Source organism: Culex pipiens, unplaced genomic scaffold, assembly GCF_016801865.2.
Source record: "Culex pipiens pallens isolate TS unplaced genomic scaffold, TS_CPP_V2 Cpp_Un0025, whole genome shotgun sequence".
In the NCBI taxonomy this organism is placed as follows: domain Eukaryota; kingdom Metazoa; phylum Arthropoda; class Insecta; order Diptera; family Culicidae; genus Culex; species Culex pipiens.
This window is the reverse complement of record NW_026292842.1, coordinates 64,598-88,334: the sequence shown is the minus strand read 5'-3', so window position 1 is coordinate 88,334 and position 23,737 is coordinate 64,598. Positions and strand designations below refer to the sequence as shown.

The following is a 23,737-nucleotide window of genomic DNA, read 5'->3' as shown; positions in this document are numbered from 1 at the left end:
AACACATATTTGCCCCCCGCGGTGGGCTTGTTTCGGTGGCAAATTTGCTACCCTAGCGGTGGGGATGACGAAGTTTTTTCAAGGTGGCAAATTTGATCTCGGTATTCATGAGCCGGGTGCAAATTTGATTTGCACCCCAGCGCTGGAGATGCCCTAATAAACTGTTTTTAAATTTTTCAATTCTCTTGTTTTTAACTTTTGTTTATTTGCGCACTAATTTTGTTAGAGTCTTTAAATAAGGTAATTTTGAAATTTTTAATTTCGTTATTTTAAAAATTTCTTAAGTTTTTTTTTGTTATCATGAATTTCAAAATTTTAAGGAGCTATTACATTACGACAAACAAACAAACAAACTCGCACTTTTGGCAGTTTGCCTGGATTTGATTGTACAAACGTCAGCCTGCATACATTTTGGCTTGTTTGCGAGTTTGGCAAACTATCAAACACGACAAAGTGCGAGTTTGTTTGTTTGTTTGTTTGCGGTAGTGTAATGGCTCCTTTAGTTTTTTTGTAATTTTGTAATTAATTTATTTTTAATTTTGATTTAAAAGGGATTTCTGAATTTTTTGTATAAATTTTTATATTTATTTTTTATTTTTTTATTTCTGAATTCTAAAGTTTTTTAAAGTTTAAGTCAGTGGTGTTAAAAAAAACTAAAAAGGAAAAATATAAATTTTGGACCTTTGAAAACCCTATTTTTTTTTGTTTTGACAAAATTAAATGAGAATTATTTCGTCCTTTGAATTTTATACATTTTAACACTCGACTTTTTCAGATTATTACGATCCAGGAGTGTAGCCAGAAAACCAAATTATCAGCTTTTGCTTTTTGGGTGTTTTTTAATACCCCTGACTCAAGGCGGTTTCAAAAACACCAAAAAGCAAAAACTGGAAATTTGGTTTATTGGACCTTTTTTTTAAAAAAAAACCTCCAGAATTGTAACAAATAAGGCTTTCTTGGGCCAGTGAAAAAAATATAATTTAACTCAAAAATGACGAACTCCTCATCACAGTGCACAGTGGTCCAAATCGCAAAATTAGGTGGAAATGGATTTTCCGAAAAAAATGGTGAATTTTTGGGCCTTTGCTGTCTTCAGAAGAGTTGTTGCAAATAGAAAAGAACAACTTCACGATTAGAGGGATTTTGAAAATCTAACTTTTCAGGTTTTTTTTGGGAATTTATGTGTCTTCTAGAAAGTTGTTGAGCTTGCCAATCCAAGTAACGTTGTCGAAGACACCAAAGTTTCATCTCGCATCTACGCCTTCTACGACCAAATTTAGAGAAAAAGTTTCTGAGCAAACCTTCAAAAATCAGTTTTTTGAGCGTAGCAATTCAGGGTTAAGTATTAGAGAAAAGTGAGGCTCTAAGCTTTCAAAGCTTAGAAAAAAATCATTTTTTATTTTTTGACACCTCAATTTTGACTTTGAGGGTCAAAAGCTACAGCGATTTTAAGGTAAAAAAAATGCAAATTTAAAACTTGTGTTTTTCTGTAAACACGAGATATCTTAATTTGAAAATGTCTGATTTTCAAGGGAAAAGTGTATGGGCATAGGAACCTCCTAACGAAATTTGAAAATTATCCAACTTTATTGTGTGGGCCCGCATAGCGCCCCCTGTCTATAGTTCGCAATATGCGTGCACGGGCATCAATCCCCTGTATCCGCACGTCAACACACACAGCTGTCAGCGCACGGCAGCACGGCCTCAGTTCCTATTCAGCAGCCATTCAGTCTGGTGGCATCTCGGCAACGCTCGGAGTCCTGACCCGTGGGAGCTAGGGTCTACACATTTATGTTTTCCCATGTCATTTGGTCGCTGAATTAGCCCTCAGAATTAAGCTGTTCCAGATCGAGCCTTTCAACTTCAGTGGACTGTATTGGGGGTTGAGGGAATCTTCAGCTCGACCAGAGCACACACACTTTCGGGAGGTCAACGACCTCTTCCTCAAAACACGGTCGAAGCAAAAACACGGCTTGTAGCGCGCACAGAACTTTATTTCGCGAGATCGGGCGGTACAAAGTACGCGGAGGTTCTGATGAACCGAGCCAGTTGGGTGTTGGCTGAAGACTTAACTTTATTAGCAAAAGGTAAACACATCAGACCCGTCGGGCACTCCCGTACGGTCTCTCTCACTCTCTCACACACTCTCTCATCACTCATTCTCTCTCTCACAATTCATCCCGAAACTAATCTAACATATAGGGTAAAGGGCGCAACGTAAAACCTAACTTCATTTCCAAACATAAGCAAAAGCGCAAAAATCAATTTTTGGTCATATTTTGGGTTTCTATGTAAAGTTATCATAGAAACCCAAAAAGCGAAGATGGCTCAAAATGGCTTTACGAATGGTGCACGCTCAAATGTCAAAATCACGCAGTGGTACAAACATTAGGAAAAAACGTTACTTAATCCACCGGAAGGTGGTTGCTGCCTTCCTCCTAAAAGCCTTGCAACCACACACTACGAAAGCTTTGGCTAACGCTTACTTAGTAAAGACACTATACATCTGAGTGCTGCCATCTAGGTATGATAAATTTAATGAACCATTTGAAAGCACTGCAGTGTTTGTGTGCGTGCACTGAGCGTAAAGTTCCGACAGCTATCCGCCGGAGCTTTCAAATTATGTAAATAATGACCCTTTTTAGTATCAACCAAAACAGTTTTTCGAACATATCTTTTAAAGTACTGCACCAAGCCGGATGAAATTTAAAAAAGACTTAAAGAACCTGAAGGCAAATCTAAAAACATAGATCCGGACAAAATCGGTCGAGCCAGTTCCGAGAAAAGTGAGTGAGAAAAAAAATTCTACGTCCATCCACACGCACAGACATTTGCTCAGAATTTGATTCTGAGTCGATATGTATACGTAAAGGTATATCTGGGAGGCTTATTTAAAAAGTTCAATTTTTGAGTGATTTTATAGCCTTGCCTCAGTGAGGTGAGGAAGGCAAAAAGGTGCGTCATGGAACTATTTTTTGTAATGCTGGTACCACTGCGTGATGTTGACATTTCGGGCGTGTACCATTCGAAAAGCCATCTTCGCTTAAATATCTGGATAAGTCGAATGACAAAAACAAACTTGCTAGAACCCAGATCTGCAGATCTGATGCAAACAAACCAACTTTTATGGCACTCAGAGTTTTGCATGTTTTGGTAAATTTTCTACGAGAAAGCCTCATAACATTTAGAATTTAATTATTATTTAAGTTGTATTTTATTTTATTACAGTAAATCACAAATAACAAAACTAGATATTACGCATCCTTCGTGTTGGCCTCAAGCACCACGTGGCCTTCACTGCGGCTTATCCTCCCTAGGTTTGAACGGATCGCTCCACACCCTCATGTCTGTAAGGAAGGTAATTGCGATAAGCATTAGCAAATTTTATCTGGAACTTGAAGAAAACCAGGCCGGACAACTTACTTCCAGGCTGAATTTCCTCCTGCTTAATATGGGCTCGGTTGACCTTTTGTATCCTTTCTGTAATTATTGAGAATTCGACTAGTTTGTTATTGAAAAGTTAAAAAATTCTAAAATACTCACTATATTCCTCCGGATTCATCATCGGAGCAATAATGATCGGGTAGCAAGCCAAACCAATAAATCCAATGATGCCGCCCACGAACAGCACGTAGTTCTTCCCACGCATCTTAATTGGAGCCATTTTTAACTGTTTTTGTATCGTTAACTGCAAAAAATCGCTTATTTTTACGAAAACAGCAATTTAAGGCTAAACTTGCTTACCAAAATTTACAGAATGTTATGCAAATCGCCAATCAAAACATACGACTTGTGTCCCGGTGACAGTTCTCGCTGTCAAAACAGCCCTCCCTGCGACTGAACACCTACTTTACCAACACCACATTTGTTTATCGCGAAAGTGTGCAAAACGTCAACAACAACTATTTTGCCAGACGCAACAAAACCCGAAAGTTATCCGTAGAGTTGTTTTCTCCGATCGCGATCTTCCCGATCCCGAATAAAGCGAAAAAAAATGACCAACGTCACGGTGGTGTTCGAGTACGAAGAGCCGGAGTACTGCCGGCTGTGTTTGGCCAAGCAAACCAACGATAACGACCTCACGATGATCGAGTCGGACACGCACGGGATCATCCGGGAGTTGCTGCAGATTCAGGTGCGGGAGGGGGTCATTCCGTAGCAAGTGGGGGCTTATCCTAGATTGGGCGTGTGTAAGCGAGAAATAAATCAGTCTTGTAGTATCAACGGAGAGGAGCCCGGCCAAGGGGTGACATTGTTTTATCCTGGGTTGGGTAAGACGTGTGACACCCCTTTGGCTGACTCAATGCCTCTTTCAGCTGGACAAAACCGACTCGGACGCGTTCATCTGCTCGACGTGCGTGGAGAGTCTGGAGGAGTTCCACAGCTATCGTACCCGGTGCCGACGGAACAACGTGGCGCTGCAGAAGAAGGCCGAGGAGCGCAAAAAGCAGCAGATTGAGCTCGCCAAGAGCGCCATCGCCAACACGAACGTGCTGGACCAGGTCAAGGACGGCGAACCGATCCGGGTGGTGATCCGGATGAACGCCGAGGGCAAGGCCAGCGTGCGGTTGCAGGTCCACTCGAAGCCGCAGATAAAAACGGAAGAGGTTCCTCCAGCGGAGGTCGAAGCGGAACCAAGCACGAGCACGGCCAGCACCAGCAAAGCAACGACTCCAACCATTCCGGCCGTGTCGGAGAAGGACGGCAAATCACCACCCCAGAAGCTGATCCGGCTGCCGATGCAGCCGTTCTACTTCTACAAAGCGACGGCCAAGTCCAGCTACGGGTTGATCTACGGCGGCTACCGGTACTGCGCCTCCGTGCCGCGAAAGCAGCACGTCTACTGGATGTGCGAACAGCGGAAGACGCACCGCTGCCAGGCGGTCGTCCTGGTGAACCAGAAATACACCGAGTTTCTGCTCAACTGTGGCCACAACCACGATCCGCCCCAGGTTGGGACCCAGCAGGTGTTCAAGGCGGCCGAGGTGCTGCCGTACGTGATGAAGAGCGAGCGGGCCCGGGAGGAGGTAACGCTTGGCGTCGCCTTTTCAACAGATTTGAGTACCTCTTCTTCCATTTTTAGCAACTCGCGCAAAACGTTGGGCCAAGAACTTACAGCAGGAAAAAGGTCGTCAAAGAGGAAGACTACACGTCCGAGGATGACGATGAGGAGTACTCGTCGGGCGATGATTCCGATGCGGTTCCCGCGGAAGTTAAGGAGGAAGACACTGAAGATCAGGAGGAAGAGACGAAGCCACCGGTCAGCGATGTAGCTGAAGCGACGAGTCCGGTGGCGATCAAAAAGGAGCAGGTTGACGACGGGGACGAATGTATGTACATAATTGCGGAGTTGACGTAAGATTTACGATGTTATTCCTTTTATTCATCTGAAAAAATAAAAGTATTAATCAAATCTCTGTTTTAACAGCGTTTATTTATGATTTGTTTTACGAAACATTCAAAACAGGCACTTCCCAATCACCGTATCGCTTCCTTCTGCTTCAACTTATTCCTAACACTTTTGAGCTCGTCAAAAAAGAACAACGTGAGCATCGAATGCGGTCCAATTCGTATGTAGTGCGGCCAGAAACCCTTGTACAGTCCGGCCACCCCTTCCGTCTTCAAAATCTTCACACAACAATCCACCACCCCACTGTAGTAGATTCCCTTGCCCTTCCCGTCCACGCCCTGATTGTACAACCTCGTAGCTACCACATCCGGCGGCGTCATCGTAACGGCCATCACCGTACCAGCAACCACCCCCGAAAGAACCGAAACCAACCGCTCCGACTGACCTTTATACAGCGGATGCCGCTGCAGCAGATCTTTCGTGTACCCAAAACCCGCCAACTGACCTCCACTCCCCAAAAACGCCCTCGGCATCGTCACGGAAACCCCCCGGTACAATCCCTGAATCCCGTGCTGCTGGTAGATCCCCCGCAGCGCACTCCACATTCCCGTGTGCTTGTGCTGATAACCGACGGCGATTTCCGCCACGGCTTGAGATTGCAAGTGGGTGCGCAGCATAAAGAACGGGCTCGACAGGGCGGATCCCACGAACCCACCGGTTCCGCCCCAAAACACACTCTTCCAGATGGATTGCGTTCCGTCCGCGCTTCGCGTCAGGCCATGCTCCAACGCCGTCGTGTACGTTCCCAATCTGCAAGGGTAAAATAAATTCAAATTCCACGCCCTTCCTTTTCTCAGTGCATGCGTGACAGCGCGCGCTGTCACGCAACACGCTGCACCAAGTATACCCAAAACTCCTTAAAGTTCAGTCTCTCACCTAATGGAATTAATTCCAAATTGAAAGCACAGCGACGGGGCCAACCCCTTCTGTAATGCCCAGTAGCCGTCGTTCCGCAGAATCGTAACCAAACCCTCGAGCACGTTTTTGTACGGCTTTTGGTACGTTCCCTTGGCGGCCATTTCGCCCTGCAGTTGCATGCGGGTTTTGATGACCTAGAATTTGAAATAACTTTAGCGTGTATACTACAGAGTCAAAAACTAAATCGCTATGCCACCAACTTCCAAGGGATTCGTGAACAAGGTTGCACCTGTGGCGGCGATTCCGCCCAGCAGGAAGTCGACGCCGTCCATCGTGGGCTGCTTAGTCGCTGTGCTATGAACTAGAAACTGATTATTTTATTTATCTTGCACACCGCTCCAACGAGCCACCGAGCACTCGAGTGCAATGACATAATTTTATTTACTGATTTCAAAACAAGTTGAAATAAATAAGTTATCTCTTTGGGTCTGTTTTGCTATGGATTTTCTTGCTTTGGTTGTGAATTACACGTTTAAGAAATATCAAATTAATTAAAAGTTACACGTTTGAGGGAAAATCATCATTTGTTGTATAAAAATGAACACTTTCACCCTTATTCTGAACAAAAAAAAATCAATAATTCTTTACAAAAAGCATCGAATATCAACAGGGAAAGTGCAAAAATGACAAAAATGATAACATCTCAACAAGCAAGAATCTTGAATTTTATCTGAAATTAAATTAGAATCTTATAAACTATATTTCTATCATCTTTTTAATTTCACATTTTTTTTACTATTCTTGATTCGTTTTTGAATTGGTGTTTTTTTTATTTTAGATTTTTTAAATTTAATTTTTTTTATTGCGGAATTTGTGAAATTTTAATTTCTTTATATTTTAATTTTTGAATATTATTTTTTGAATTTTAAAATATTTGTATTTTGAATTTAAAAAAATATTTTGAACTTTTAAATATTCAATTCTCATTTTTTTCCCTGCTTGAAAAAAAAATTAAGGCATTTGTTTATTTTACAGTTTAGAATTTTTAAAATTGTTGTAGTTTTGAGCTTTCGATTTTTTTATTTCTATATTTTTGAACCATATTTTTTTTAATTATTTATTTTTAGTATTTTTAATTTTTTTTAAATTTCTGAATCTTAGATTTGCTTTTTAATTGTCATGGCTTTTCATGCTGCTTTATTTTTTTCTTTTTGAGCTACAAAAAAAATCAATCATACAAAATTTCGAATTATTGTTCACAACATCTTATTTACGCGTTCCAATTGCATATGCAAAAAACAATAAACAGTATTTTCTCCAACTCATTACTTTTAAGAATTCACAAATTTTAAATTGAAACATTTAAACTTTCGAATCAGATTTTTTTAATGTTTGATATATTTTTTTTTATTTTTTTATTTTTTTTGCTTTAGTGCTTTTTTTATTTAGTTTTTTTTAATATTTGATTTTATGATTTTCATTTTTATAAAGATAATATTTTTTTTAATATTTGAATTTCTCAATTTTTGAATGTTTTAATTTCTAAATATTTAAATTTTTGGAATCTCTACAACATCCCTCCTCCAACGTGTCGATGATCGATGAATATAGTATACTTTCTTTGCGGATGATATTGCTAACTTGGAATCTGATGTCCTTGCAGAAATTGAATTTCAGAGATTTTTTTTTGTTTAATCTCAAAATTCAAAGTATAGTTTCGAAGTAATTTGTAATATTATTGTTTCAGAACTTTTGAATTGAAAATTTCTGTATTTAAAGTTTTTGTATTATTTAGTTTAGAACATTTAAATTTGGAATTTTAGAATGTATGATTTTTTGTTTTTGTAGATTTGCTTTTCTAATCATTGTATATTAGAATCTTTGAATTTCTAAATGAACCTTAGTGATTTTTTAAAATTGTCAATTATTTTATTTTAAATCTAAAAAAATATTTTTTATTTATTTTATTACTGACACCTTTTAAACATTTATATTGTTGCATTTCTAAAAATCTGAATCATTGAATTGGTAATTTTTATTTTTCTGCCGAAAAATTAATGGTTTATTAACGGCAAGGCTTTTTCTTCTGTTTCATTTCAATCTGAGCCTCGTTCTGAGCAACAAACAAAATCCGTCTTATTATTTAATTTTTGTCCTTCCAAAATTCTACGTGTTTAAATTTGGCCTTATGGTCTTAATGAATCACAAAATTAAGCTTATAATGCTGATTATTCTTTTTCACAACGATACAGCTTATTTTTCTGAGTAAAATTAAACTTGTAAATACAAGGTTGTGCGCTCCAATCGCCAGTGTTTTTGAATACCCCTGACTCAAGGCGGATTCAAAAACACCCAAAAAGTAAAAAATAAAATTTGGTTTGCTGATCCATATCTTAGATCTTTCGAAAAACCTAGGAAAAACCTCCTTTGCGTAGACTGCTTTTAACGTGTAAGGTTTCAAATAGTTACACGTTGATATAATGATGATCTGTACGACGATTGATTTATGGAGCTTTATATGTAATATATTTTTCATGATTTATTGAACTCAGTTTGAAAAAAAAATACGCCTTGAAATGTTAATTTTTGCTTTTTAATTAATTTTGTTTTATTTAACTAATTCCTCTCAAACGTGCACTGTTTACGAAACCACATCGCTAAGCAGATCTGTCAAAAATACACCGCACCGTCGGCTCGGCGTAAACAAACCCTCTTCGCTTGCGCGCACACGTGAAACAGTTTCGTAGGACAGAAATTTCGGATTTTGGGGCCAAAGTAAAAAATGCCAATCGACCAGAAGCGCATCAATGGACCGGAAGGGTCGCTGCCATACCAGATCTTCGGCAGTACGCGTGATAAAGCGTTCCAGGTCCGACTGGAGGATGTTCTGGACCCGACCACCGGCAACCGAAAGTGCAACCGTCAAGACACCGAATCCCGGAAGTATTGTAAGTTTGATTTGAATGCTGATTTTAGGTAGATTGGTCTTAATCTTAACGGAATTCCCCTTTTTAGTTATGAAGCTGGGAGTGGTCTCGACGGCCAAGGGGTCCGCCTACCTGGAACTGGGCAACACCAAGGTCATCGTTTCGGTGTTTGACCCGCGGGAAATTCCCAAGCAGAACACGTTCCGGGAGTTGGGCGAGCTGTACTGCGACCTGAAGTTTTCCCCGTTTGCCTGTGTCCACCGGAAGAACCCGCAGACGGACGCCGAGGAGCGGTCACTTGCGGCGGCCATGACGAAAGCCCTGCAGCCGGTTGTGTGTCGGCATCTCTTTCCCAACTTCCAGATTGACATCTTTGCAAACGTGCTCGAGGATGACGGATCGGTGCTGGGAGCGGTCATAACTGCGGCCGGACTTGCGTTGAGCGACGCGACCATTTCGATGTTCGACATCGTGACGGCCACGACGGTGGCCGTGTACGGGGACCGGATCTATCTGGATCCGACGCTCGCGGAGGAGAGACTCTGCCTGGAAGGTAGTCGGAGCGGGAACCACGGCGTCATTACGCTGGCCAAGCTGCACACCCTGGACCAGACGTCGGAGATTCGGCTTGCGGGGAACGTTTCGTTGGATCTGCTGAAGAACGCTTGCCAGCGATTGAACGAGGCCAACAACGACGTGGCGCCGGTTGTCCAGCAAATGCTAGTCAGCAAGGTTCAAAAGCACATGAGCGAAATCGAGGCGGAAGAGGTGGACGACGAAGAACCAGAGGACAAGGAAGATCTGGAGACTTCCGGTGTCATCAACGAATAAAAAGAATCAAAATTACTTCAAAGTCAAAGCCTCTTTATTCAAACCCATTTAATCCTCGGGCTTCTCCGGCGGCGGTCCGCACGGCTGCAGCATCTTCTCCATGATGTTGAACCGGATGCGGGCCTTGGACTCGTTCTCCGCCACGGCAAAGTAGCTCAGCATATCGTAGTGGCCGAGGTATGTCGATTGCGAGTCCCGGTGCTGGTTCGTGAGCCACTCGAACTTGGTCGTGTCGGCGTGCCCCGTGCCGATGTACTTGCTCTGCAGATGCTCGAGCTGGCTGTGGATGTTGTAGCGGTCGCCCATGGTCAAAAGGTTCGCGGCAATTCCGGGTGGAATCGGCTACAAAAACTGAACGCTTCACAGGTAAACACAATTTTGACGTTTCTCTTTCGAGGACGCGCTGTCAACATGAAAATAGAAAACGTCGATAAAGCAGATCAGAGTCAAGGGGTGCGATTTTGATATTTACGTTGCACGTTTAGGAAAATTCAGTCATTTTTTATTACACGCTAAAACACAAGCTAAAACAATAAACAGAATAAAAATCAAATCAATCAATAATTATTAATTATTAATCAATCAACATAGAAGACTGTCGCAATTAGCTGAGTTTGTTTTCACATAATTATGTTAATCTGAGTCTGATCTATCCGAAACCAAGCAAAAATATTCAAATATTGTGATATAACTACCCATATTGTGATGTAAAGCTATCTCATTTCGCCCCAAGTCGGTAGTTAACATAGAGAACTTAATAATATTTCTAAAATAGTTTAATTATGCTAAAATGATTATCAATTAAAGAAATTGCATTTTGAATTGTTTTCAGCTGATTGCACGTCAATTTCCATTGACATTTTTTGAACATTATTTTTTGCATTTTGGTTTCAGTACTTCAGGCTTAAAACAGAGGAATAATTTGATTTTCTGACCAAAAAAAAACGCTTCCAAAATTTTTAAATTCAAATATTCAAAAAATTAACAGAATTACAGATCATAAAAATTATTTAAAAAAAATTTAAAAAATTTAAATTAGGAATATATTAAAAAAATAAGAATTTCAAAATTACAAATATTTTAAAATTTCAAAAGCGCAAAAAATTTAAATTAAAAAATTACATAATTCAAAAAATGTAATATTAAAAAATAAAAAAAAAAAATCAAAAAATGCCTTTTATAATTTACAAAATAACAGATTTATATTAAAAGGTAAATGTATTCAAAAATTCTAGAAATACATTTATTAAAAATTCTAAAAATACAAATATCAAAAACTCTAAAATAAAAATCACAGAAATTAAAAATTGAACATTTTGAATATCTTCGTACAATATTTTTAAAATTCAAAATTACAAATGTTCAAAAAGTTTAAAATTGCAAAAACATAAATTCAAACAATGACAACAACAACGGTAGTACAAAAGGATTGGAGAGAGAAAGAAACACAGCGGTACGGGAATGGTTTGAAGTCCAATACGCGGCACGTGATTATACTGTGCACCAATAGACAACACATTTGTCAACGGTTGCAGTAGCATAATTGGTAACGCGGATCAGTACCGTTGATCAGTTGTGGGTTCAAATCCCACCTGCACCCTGTGGATTTTTTTCGCCTATTCTGATGTACTATTATCAGTTGTCATATTGCGGATTTTAGAGATTTTTAGACAATCGTGCAATTTGTGGAAAGCTCTCCAACAAAGTGCACACCTCAAACTACAGCAGAAAAAAAACTATCCAAGACACACACCCTAGTTTGAAACTGTTCTAAAGTGGTCGAAAGCAACAAAGCTCAGTCGAGACACGCACCACTCTAGGCGAGAGGGGGGGAGAAGGGGTAGGATTTCAAGTGTGCAAATATTTGGTGTGCAGATATTATTTGCAAGGGTGGAGAATTTGGTGCAAAGTGTGCAATATTACTTACTATCGTTGCTTTAACACAAATAAATTCGTGACGTCCCAAGTAACCATCCAGCACTAAGAGAAATCATAAATGTGCTGTTTGTCAGCATTCTACAACTAATCAGTCATAAAACAGCTAGGATGATAACAAATCAGCTCTCAAACAACTGCTGTAGTATTAGCTGATATGCAGCAGTTTTAATGCTGCTCCTAGCAACACTGCTGCATTTTTCCCCATTTTACTGGCAACACTGTTGAGGAGTGAAGGAGAGAGAACGAAATAAACGAAAATAAAAATATCTCTTGCTCGCTCATTCCTTCAACCAGTACGACCAAAACAAACCAGCGGAGAAAACGGCTGTCAGTCGATGGCTGAGATTCATCGTAGGTTGTTTATGCTCCTGATGTTTTTATTCTTTGAGAAGAATATTAATGGCTGGTTGGACAACTTCTTCGTTAAAAACTTGTATTTTGTTGGTGTTTGCGAGCCCCTTTTCTTTGTGGAAAGCTAAATGATCTCTTCTAAAAGCTAGATTTTTGCAGGTTGGATTTTCTCGGCCACTATGGTGACAAATGGCTTTGAAGCTAGCTTTGAAAAGTTTTTTTTTTCTCTTACGATTCCCGGCGGTACTGGAGGAATCTGCCGTCTTCGATGCTCACCTCAGTAAATTCCCAATTTGAGTCCCGCAATCAAGCTCGCAAAGTACTAGCAATTGTAGGTGTCAAACAAGCTGTGCTAAACCATCTCCACATTGGCCGTGCGGGATCAGGCTCGAAAACTTCCACTCATCAGCGGCAACATCTTCTGGCATCGAATCTTCGACATCTCAATTTCAAACAAAAAAATCGGCTCCTCCCCAGTGGTTCAGCTTCATCGCTAATGCAGTTGCGTACAAAACGAAAATAGATCGGAAGAGGGAGAGATGAAAGAGAGGGAGAGAGCAATATTTTTGCTTCTCCCATTTTTTTTGACGTTTTGTGCAGGGTTGGATCAACAACAGTAGAGGCCAGCTGGAAATCAGAAATATAAAGTCCAAAACCGGTTGCATATCAGCTGTAAAAGCGCATTTAGTGCAATTGTCAAAACAACTTAGCTGTAACCCACAGCTGGTAAAGCGCTTGTAGTGCTGCAATCTGACTTGTTTTAGTGCTGATTGGTTACTTGGGGTATAAGTCAAAAACGGTAAAATCATAAATTCAAAAATTAAATAATTAAAAAAATATATAATCAAAATTTAAAAATTCTAAAATTCTATTTTTTTTTAAAGAAATTTCAATCTATCAAATATACAAAAATAGTTTCATCTTTGAAGGTATTCACAAACTCGAAATTGTAAAAATACAAAAATATATCAAAAATTGAAAAAAAAAAAACACAGAAACAAAAAATTAAAAATTTGGAAATTTAAAACTACAAATCTCATCTAATCAAATCTTCAAAAATTAGGAAATTCAAAATTACAAATATATAAACAAATATTTAAAATTCAAAAACTTTCAAAAAAAAAGTAGAATATCAGAATTAAAAAAAAAATTACAATTGGGTCCTAAAATGAAGCTTAGATCGCTGATATTATTGTTCACAACGATAAAGCTTATTTTTCTGAGTACAATGACCCTTTGTCACGCCCTTTGTACGACCACAAAGAGTTTAAAATGGATTTTTAAATCAATTTTGAAAAATTTACCTCGCGGTCCTTCTTGACAGAAAAGCTCCTACATAGAGGGTGACGATTCTCGAGATTTTGAATTTCCCGGGAATCGAGAGTTGAATTTGGCCATTTCCCGGGAATTCCCGGGACCCGGGAGTTTTTTTTTTTGAGTATGCCAAAACTGCTAACAATTTAAAAAGGAAAGGTCATAAAATTGTTTTTTTTAATGAATTCAGTTACAATTCATTCATACTTATTTAAAAAAAACGTTTATTTAAGTAGCCTCATTATTTCAAGGAACTATTTCAACCTTTAGATTTTTTTCTGAATCTGCAAATACAAGACCATTTTTTGCGCTTTTAGGGACTCAAAATTGTAGTTTAAAATGTTTACGAGTCTTAATTCGCACAGAGTGATTTTTCAAAAGTTGCACAAGCTTGTTGCATGAACTTGTTATAAGATTTTTGTAAAGTAAAAAAATAGCAAATATATTACTTCCCAGTATCGGGATTTTTGCACTATGACAAATAACAACTCAAAACAACAAATTGAAAGTGATTTTTTTAAGGTAAACTGAAAATATTCATTGAAGAAATATTAAAATTTATCAGGAAAACCCGATTGTTCACAATTGGTGGACCTTAACAAAGATTAAGGCAATCTTTACAAATAGCCAGAGATTTTTCTTCCACAATATATCCTAATATTAAGGTTGATGCGAAACACCAAATGACTGATTTACATCAAAAATGAAATTGCTACGTCGAGAGAGAATATGGAAATTGAACTTTTTGAAACGGGCTATTACAAATAATAAAAAAAACTTTATAATTCATTTCTGGGATGTAACTGCTAAGTATGCTTTAAGGTAAATTTTAGGGCTTACATTGTTTGGGCTTCTCTCAATTATAGTTATTGGAACGTTCGACAAGTTAACATCCATTTCGAATTTTTCGAATGTTTTTCTGATTAGTTTATAAAATTTTAGTTCGATATTTATAAGTATAAAATTTCCCGGGACTCTCGACCAAATTTCCCGGGAATCGAGAGGTCCAAAAATGGTCGATTTCCCGGGAAATTTTTCCCGGGAATTCCCGCTCGTCACCCTCTACTCCTACATGACAGCTCGTTCCAAGGGGACCATAGTTGATCCATCGAAATAATGTTGTCTTGTCAATATTTTTTTGCATTAAAACGAAAAAAAAGTGATCAAAAATGGTTTTTAATCGTGTTTTTTACCGTTGTACATAAAAATTGGCATAGGGCTTTAGTACCCAATTTACGAAATCACATAAATCCACAAATTCAAACTTCAGAAATAATAAAAAAAAGACTAGCTAAAAAATCCAAAGTTCAATTTCAATTTCAAAATTACAAATATCCAATAATCGAAAAACAAAAATTAAAAATGTAATATTCAAAACCTAAAAAATAAAAAAAAAACTGAAATTTAGAAATTCAATCCTACAAACATATGGAGACTAGCTAAGAAAAATCTCTTAAAAGCTAGGTTGGTGCCAAAAAGGAAAATAAAACGCGTCAGGAAAGTGCCGAATAAAACTTCTTTCATACACTTTTGTAAAACGATTCACATTTTTTTTATTGTTAAAGCTAGCCTGGAAGGATGTCTCTATCCTATACAACAATGTTCCATTCTACATCACTATCGAAGCGCAAGAGGGGAGGGAGGTACCAACAACGTGTAGAAGATTTGAAAAGTGTCTTATCTTACGTGCGATTAAAGAACGCCAGCTACGCGTTTTGCTTGTACCAATTTACCCTTTTTCGTTTGTTGTGCTCGTCCTAATCTCACTCATTAAATTTTCGTAGGATGTTCAACGTCTTTCCGCTTTAGAAACGGCCGCTAAATTGCTTGTGCTCTCTAGAACTACGGGACACACACAGAGAGATAGATTTTAAAAACTGGGGAAGATTTAGCAGATGGTGTTGTTGATAAAGTCGTAACATCCGAGCGTGGCGTCCGTCTTGCGGGCCATGCTGTTGAGTTTGTACTTGACGTACTCCTCGATCCACGACTGCGTCAGATCCAGGTACTTTTCCGGCGGTCCGGGCAGATAGTCCCGGAACCCGAACACCGGAATCGCCGCCTCGATCTGCGTTCCGTCGACCCAGTTGTTGTAGCTGTTGATCGTGATGATCTGGGCGTTGTTTTTGAGGGCCGTCCTCCACGCCACGTCGTAATACTGTCCGTTGGATCGGTATCGCTTGATGTTGTTGATACCGTGATTTGTGGTCGCACTCCGCGAGAACTTCTTCCGGTCGTAATAACCCGGACCGATTGTCGGCACAAACATCAGTTTGTACGTATCGCCGTACTTCTTCAGCTGGGACCAATTCTTCCACGTGCTCGCGTAGTTCGCACCATTGCTGGGCAAATACGTGTAGAACCCGTCAAACCCACCCCGCCTCGCCACCGACTTGTGCTCTTTGGTTCCGATGTGGGCCAGCACGATCGCGTCGTACGCCGTCCCACGGATCGTCAAAATCCCATTCCGCGACAGCAACCGCATCCAATCGGCGTCCGCAATCTGATACGCCCGCCGAATGTAGAATATCGGAAGATCCTTCTGCTTGGACAACACCCGGAAGTAACTCAACGTGCTGTCCTGGTCCTTCCCAAACAGGTCCATAAAGTACTTGATGTTGCTCCGAATGCCCTCGATCGTCCGTTCCGGATACTCCAGAATCTCGATCGCCACCTTCAAATTGTGAATCGCGGCCATTTTGAAGATCGCCCGCAGCAGTCCCTCGTTGAACGCCGGGTGCCACACCAGCACGATCGTCCCGATGCCACAGTTTTGGATGTCGTGAAAGTGCTCGCGCACGATCGATTCCGTCGTGTTGTACAGCGCCCGTTTCGGGTAGAACGCGATGTTTATGACCTGGTCGTCGTTGGGACGGAACGACACGGCGGAACCGTTCTCGGTGATGCGGCTGACGACCTGCAAGAGGGGTACAGTTTTGTAAATCCTATTTTCATGAATATCATAAAAATTTGAAATATTGGAGAAAGTCACTTTTTGTTGTTGCTAATATGAAGCAATAACTTTTATGCAAAAAAATCCTAAAAATATGGTGTCTTGAGAAAAGTTGTTTAAAATTGAATCAAGGTTCTCATTAAATTAATCTAATAAATATAATAATTAAATAATTAAATAATTTAATTATTTTTATAATTTAATAATTTAATAATTAAATAATTAAATAATTTAATAATTAAATAATTAAATAATTTAATAATTTAATAATTAAATAATTAAATAATTTAATAATTTAATAATTAAATAATTAAATAATTAAATAATTTAATAATTTAACAATTTAATAATTTAACAATTTAATAATTTAATAATTTAATAATTTAATAATTTAATAATTTAATAATTTAATAATTTAATAATTTAATAATTTAATAATTTAATAATTTAATAATTTAATAATTTAATAATTTAATAATTTAATAATTTAATAATTTAATAATTTAATAATTTAATAATTTAATAATTTAATAATTTAATAATTTAATAATTTAATAATTTAATAATTTAATAATTTAATAATTTAATAATTAAATAATTAAATAATTAAATAATTTAATAATTTAATAATTTAATAATTTAATAATACAATAATTTTATAATTTAATAATTTGATAATTTAATAATTTAATAATTTAATAATTTAATAATTTAATAATTTAATAATTTAATAATTTAATAATTTAATAATTTAATAATTTAATAATTTAATAATTTAATAATTTAATAATTTAATAATTTAATAATTTAATAATTTAATAATTTAATAATTTAATAATTTAATAATTTAATAATTTAATAATTAAATAATTAAATAATTTAATAATTTAATAATTTAATAGTTTAATAATTTAATAATTTAATAATTTAATAATTAAATAATAAAATAATTAAATAATTTAATAATTTCATAATTTAATAATTTAATAATTTAATAATTTAATAATTTAATAATTTAATAATTTAATAATTTAATAATTTAATAATTTAACAATTTAATAATTTAATAATTTAATAATTTAATAATTTAATAATTTAATAATTTAATAATTTAATAATTTAATAATTTAATAATTTAATAATTTAATAATTTAATAATTTAATAATTTAATAATTTAATAATTTAATAATTTGATAATTTAATAATTTAATATTTTAATAATTTAATAATTTAATAATTTAATAATTTAATAATTTAATAATTTAATAATTTAATAATTTAATAATTTAATAATTTAATAAATTAATAATTTAATAATTTAATAATTTAATAATTTAATAATTTAATAATTTAATAATTTAATAATTTAATAATTTAATAATTTAATAATTTAATAATTTAATAATTTAATAATTTAATAATTTAATAATTTAATAATTTAATAATTTAATAATTTAATAATTTAATAATTTAATAATTTAATAATTTAATAATTTAATAATTTAATAATTTAATAATTAAATAATTTAATAATTTAATAATTTAATAATTTAATAATTAAATAATTTAATAATTTAATAATTTAATAATTTAATAATTTAATAATTTAATAATTTAATAATTTAATAATTTAATAATTTAATAATTTAATAATTTAATAATTTAATAATTTAATAATTTAATAATTTAATAATTTAATAATTTAATAATTTAATAATTTAATAATTTAATAATTTAATAATTTAATAATTTAATAATTTAATAATGTAATAATTAAATAATTTAATAATTTAATAATTTAATAATTTAATAATTTAATAATTTAATAATTTAATAATTTAATAATTTAATAATTTAATAATTTAATAATTTAATAATTTAATAATTAAATAATTTAATAATTTAATAATTTAATAATTTAATAATTTAATAATTTAATAATTTAATAATTTAATAATTTAATAATTTAATAATTTAATAATTTAATAATTTAATAATTTAATAATTTAATAATTTAATAATTTAATAATTAAATAATTTAATAATTTAATAATTTAATAATTTAATAATTTAATAATTTAATAATTTAATAATTTAATAATTTAATAATTTAATAATTTAATAATTTAATAATTTAATAATTTAATAATTTAATAATTTAATAATTTAATAATCTAATAATTTAATAATTTAATAATTTAATAATTTAATAATTTAATAATTTAATAATTTAATAATTTAATAATTTAATAATTTAATAATTTAATAATTTAATAATTTAATAATTTAATAATTTAATAATTTAATAATTTGATAATTTAATAATTTAATATTTTAATAATTTAATAATTTAATAATTTAATAATTTAATAATTTAATAATTTAATAATTTAATAATTTAATAATTTAATAATTTAATAATTTAATAAATTAATAATTTAATAATTTAATAATTTAATAATTTAATAATTTAATAATTTAATAATTTAATAATTTAATAATTTAATAATTTAATAATTTAATAATTTAATAATTTAATAATTTAATAATTTAATAATTAAATAATTTAATAATTTAATAATTTAATAATTTAATAATTAAATAATTTAATAATTTAATAATTTAATAATTTAATAATTTAATAATTTAATAATTTAATAATTTAATAATTTAATAATTTAATAATTTAATAATTTAATAATTTAATAATTTAATAATTTAATAATTTAATAATTTAATAATTTAATAATTTAATAATTTAATAATTTAATAATTTAATAATTTAATAATTTAATAATTTAATAATTTAATAATTTAATAATTTAATAATTTAATAATTTAATAATTTAATAATTTAATAATTTAATAATTTAATAATTTAATAATTTAATAATTTAATAATTTAATAATTTAACAATTTAATAATTTAACAATTTAATAATTTAATAATTTAATAATTTAATAATTTAATAATTTAATAATTTAATAATTTAATAATTTAATAATTTAATAATTTAATAATTTAATAATTTAATAATTTAATAATTTAATAATTTAATAATTTAATAATTTAATAATTTAATAATTTAATAATTTAATAATTTAATAATTAAATAATTAAATAATTTAATAATTTAATAATTTAATAATTTAATAATTAAATAATTTTATAATTTAATAATTCGATAATATATTAATTTAATAATTTAATAATTTAATAATTTAATAATTTAATAATTTAATAATTTAATAATTTAATAATTTAATAATTTAATAATTTAATAATTTAATAATTTAATAATTTAATAATTTAATAATTTAATAATTTAATAATTAAATAATTAAATAATTTAATAATTTAATAATTTAATAGTTTAATAATTTAATAATTTAATAATTTAATAATTTAATAATTTAATAATTTAATAATTTAATAATTTAATAATTTAATAATTTAATAATTTAATAATTTAATAATTTAATAATTTATTTATTTAATAATTTAATAATTTAATAATTTAACAATTTAATAATTTAATAATTTAATAATTTAATAATTTAATAATTTAATAATTTAATAATTTAATAATTTAATAATTTAATAATTTAATAATTTAATAATTTAATAATTTAATAATTTAATAATTTAATAATTTGATAATTTAATAATTTAATAATTTAATAATTTAATAATTTAATAATTTAATAATTTAATAATTTAATAATTTAATAATTTAATAATTTAATAATTTAATAATTTAATAATTTAATAATTTAATAAATTAATAATTTAATAATTTAATAATTTAATAATTTAATAATTTAATAATTTAATAATTTAATAATTTAATAATTTAATAATTTAATAATTTAATAATTTAATAATTTAATAATTTAATAATTTAATAATTTAATAATTTATTAATTTATTAATTTAATAATTTAATAATTTATTGATTTAATAATTTAATAATGTAATAATGAAATAATTTAATAATTTAATAATTTAATAATTTAATAATTTAATAATTTAATAATTTAATAATTAAATAATTTAATAATTTAATAATTTAATAATTTAATAATTAAATAATTTAATAATTTAATAATTTAATAATTTAATAATTTAATAATTTAAAAATTTAATAATTTAATAATTTAATAATTTAATAATTTAATAATTTAATAATTTAATAATTTAATAATTTAATAATTTAATAATTTAATAATTTAATAATTTAATAATTTAATAATTTAATAATTTAATAATTTAATAATTTAATAATTAAATAATTAAATAATTTAATAATTTAATAATTTAATAGTTTAATAATTTAATAATTTAATAATTAAATAATTTAATAATTTAATAATTTAATAATTTCATAATTTAATAATTTAATAATTTAATAATTTAATAATTTAATAATTTATTTATTTAATAATTTAATAATTTAATAATTTAACAATTTAATAATTTAATAATTTAATAATTTAATAATTTAATAATTTAATAATTTAATAATTTAATAATTTAATAATTTAATAATTTAATAATTTAATAATTTAATAATTTAATAATTTAATAATTTGATAATTTAATAATTTAATAATTTAATAATTTAATAATTTAATAATTTAATAATTTAATAATTTAATAATTTAATAATTTAATAATTTAATAATTTAATAATTTAATAATTTAATAATGTAATAATTAAATAATTTAATAATTTAATAATTTAATAATTTAATAATTTAATAATTTAATAATTTAATAATTTAATAATTTAATAATTTAATAATTTAATAATTTAATAATTTAAAAATTTAATAATTTAATAATTTAATAATTTAATAATTTAATAATTTAATAATTTTATAATTTTATAATTTTATAATTTTATAATTTAAAAATTTAATAATTTAATAATTTAAAAATTTAGTTATTTAATAATTTAATAATAATTTAATTATTTAATATTATAATAATTAAATAATTTAATAATACAATGTTTGAAATTAAATTTCATATTTTTTCGCATCAAACTAACATTTACTGAATTCAGTACTTTTTTAAGTTTACTGAAATTAGCTTATTATTTACTTTCAATCTATTTTGTGATTAAATTCATCAAAAAATTACTAAACTTTTCCTTGGATTCATGATAATAGATTTTCAAAAAAAAAAAATTATTGCGGATAACGTTTTTTTTTTTAACTAAAGATTGCATTTTTTGCAATTTTCAAATTTTAGAAACAACCCTTACATTTAAAAATGCCCAAACAAAACTTTTCTGCTTTTCTTATTTTTTTGGTTTGGCAAACAAAAACAAATTATTTTATCCAAAAGAGCCGAATTGAACAATTAAAATTCTGTACGAAAACCGGAAAAGGTTTTAATTTTTTTTTGTATTTGTCTAACTTTTTGTGAGACTTTTTCTATGACCAAAACAACACTTTTTCATCTTTGGTTTGTCCGTACAAAATTCCATACAATTTTGGCAGCTATCCATACAAAAACGGTACGTAAAAATTAGAAAATATGTATATTTAATTTAATTAAATTTTCTTATCGATTTGGTGTATTTGGCCAAGTTTCAAGTATAAGGGCTAAGGAAAAAATAAGTATTTTTGAAATCGACTATTACAAGAATCCATATTTCCGATTTTTTTTAATATGTGTTGTCTGAGACCATCCATAAACTACATAAACGTATGTTTTAAAAAAAAAAAAATGGAAATTTTATCAAAAAACAAAAAAATGTTTTAAATTTAAAAGTAACCCTTTTGATCAAATATAACATTTCTTAGTTATATACTTGGACATACGCAATTTTAAGCCTTATTTGCGATATTTTGATTTTTTGAAATATTGTCCATATTTAAGGTGCATAAAAAGAAAAATTGAAGGAAATTTTCACAGCCAAGTAAGACCTTTTCTGTCAACAAGGGAAGCGAAGTTATTTTTTTTAAATTGATTTAAAAATCCATTTTAAATCTTTTGCGGTCTTTCAAAGGGTCATTGTACTAAGAAAAATAAGCTTCATCGTTGTGAACAATAATATCACGAATTTAAACTTCATTTTAGGATTCATTTTCGATGTTCTGCACAAAAATGGTAAAAAAGTAAATCTAGATAAAATTTTCAAAAGGTCGTATCTGCATAGGAAACCCATGAGGGATAGGTTGTTTTGAAAATTTAATCTAGAAATAATCAGAAGCAGTTTTATACCGTAGTTCATCAAAAATAACAAGTTTTACTTCCAGCCACTTTTTTCGCTAGTTCAACTAACTTTCTGTCAAATTTTCACTCACCCTATCACTCGGCACCGTCGGGTGCAACCTGTACCAGTGCACCGGCGCGTAGTAAAAGATCTGAATGTTCCGGTTCAACGCAATGGTCCGATTTCTCCTCGCCGGGGTGCTCATCAGTTCCGCGTTCTTCGGTCCACCAACCCCCGCCAGTCGCTTAATCTTCTCCCGGATGATCCGCGACTTGATTTCGTGCTCGTTGTACTTTTCCGGCACGAGGGCCGCATTTTGACTCCGCAACAGCTCATAGCTGATCACCTGCTGGTCCGGACTCGGCAAGATCGGCTGAATCACCTTTTCCGGAGTGTTGAGCGTCGTGTACAGACAGAACACCAGGAGGAGCAGTGAGGACACTCCGATGAAGCAGATCAGCAGCTTCATCGACTTGATTGTGACTTTAAAATTGAGCAAAGACATTTTCGACACGAACTCGGTAACGACGATTCACATTCTAGGGGGTTCGGGTTCGGAACGTGCGTGTCCCCGGGGATGAATCGCGACACAATCTGGCCAACTCGTGAGACGTCAAATCGAAAATATTTTATTGCAAAAATGACGCGAATTTGGTACGCATGTGCGCGGAATCGTCCCCAGTCGATTCCAGCTGTTTTGGGGCGGCGAGGCATGGCATGCTATGTATCGATGACTGAGGGACGGGAGGGATGGTGTCTGATCTGGCGGGACGCCGACGCCGCGACCAGGTAGAATGGGTGTTTGTAAACAGAAATGATATTTTTAGAACTTTTTGCGAGACGCCGCGCGATTTCGCGCGATGCAAAGTTTGAGCTGTAGATTGGAATGCGATTGGAGAGGGGTTTCGATGAACTGCAGTTGGATTA

The 23,737-nt window shown here is 31.3% G+C and overlaps 6 protein-coding genes across 7 annotated transcripts; 2 read left to right on the top strand and 4 right to left on the bottom strand.

The window, feature by feature from the left end:
- Nucleotides 1-3,190: 3,190 nt before the first annotated feature.
- Nucleotides 3,191-3,854, bottom strand: LOC120431000 (small integral membrane protein 20). Of its 2 annotated transcripts, XM_039596160.2 has the most exons (4): nt 3,745-3,854; nt 3,544-3,688; nt 3,424-3,480; nt 3,191-3,347 (listed from the first exon to the last, which is right to left on the bottom strand). In XM_039596160.2, the coding sequence occupies exons 2-4, from the start codon at nt 3,662-3,664 to the stop codon at nt 3,295-3,297; spliced, it is 231 nt and encodes a 76-aa protein (XP_039452094.1). In that variant the 5' UTR covers nt 3,665-3,688; nt 3,745-3,854; the 3' UTR covers nt 3,191-3,294. The 2 variants fall into 2 exon arrangements, with proteins under 2 accessions (XP_039452094.1, XP_052567395.1); XM_052711435.1 differs by having other exon boundaries at nt 3,544-3,752.
- LOC120430996 (uncharacterized) lies at nt 3,855-5,413 on the top strand. Its single transcript, XM_052711434.1, has 3 exons — nt 3,855-4,135; nt 4,317-5,027; nt 5,084-5,413. Exons 1-3 carry the CDS (start codon nt 3,995-3,997, stop codon nt 5,357-5,359), a joined length of 1,128 nt encoding a protein of 375 aa, XP_052567394.1. The 5' UTR covers nt 3,855-3,994; the 3' UTR covers nt 5,360-5,413.
- Nucleotides 5,414-5,415: 2 nt separating this feature from the next.
- LOC120430997 (solute carrier family 25 member 35-like) lies at nt 5,416-6,780 on the bottom strand. The gene is made up of 3 exons (XM_039596156.2): nt 6,529-6,780; nt 6,287-6,462; nt 5,416-6,160 (listed from the first exon to the last, which is right to left on the bottom strand). The coding sequence occupies exons 1-3, from the start codon at nt 6,598-6,600 to the stop codon at nt 5,479-5,481; spliced, it is 930 nt and encodes a 309-aa protein (XP_039452090.1). The 5' UTR covers nt 6,601-6,780; the 3' UTR covers nt 5,416-5,478.
- Nucleotides 6,781-8,993: 2,213 nt separating this feature from the next.
- LOC120430998 (exosome complex component MTR3) lies at nt 8,994-10,048 on the top strand. The gene is made up of 2 exons (XM_039596158.2): nt 8,994-9,216; nt 9,284-10,048. Exons 1-2 carry the CDS (start codon nt 9,051-9,053, stop codon nt 10,024-10,026), a joined length of 909 nt encoding a protein of 302 aa, XP_039452092.1. The 5' UTR covers nt 8,994-9,050; the 3' UTR covers nt 10,027-10,048.
- On the bottom strand, nt 10,038-10,404 carry LOC120430999 (splicing factor 3B subunit 5). The gene has a single exon (XM_039596159.2). The coding sequence runs from the start codon at nt 10,330-10,332 to the stop codon at nt 10,075-10,077; it is 258 nt and encodes an 85-aa protein (XP_039452093.1). The 5' UTR covers nt 10,333-10,404; the 3' UTR covers nt 10,038-10,074.
- A 4,900-nt stretch (nt 10,405-15,304) lies between these two features.
- On the bottom strand, nt 15,305-23,646 carry LOC120431001 (glycoprotein endo-alpha-1,2-mannosidase-like protein). Its single transcript, XM_039596161.2, has 2 exons — nt 22,902-23,646; nt 15,305-16,546 (listed from the first exon to the last, which is right to left on the bottom strand). The coding sequence occupies exons 1-2, from the start codon at nt 23,313-23,315 to the stop codon at nt 15,518-15,520; spliced, it is 1,443 nt and encodes a 480-aa protein (XP_039452095.1). The 5' UTR covers nt 23,316-23,646; the 3' UTR covers nt 15,305-15,517.
- Nucleotides 23,647-23,737: the final 91 nt, after the last annotated feature.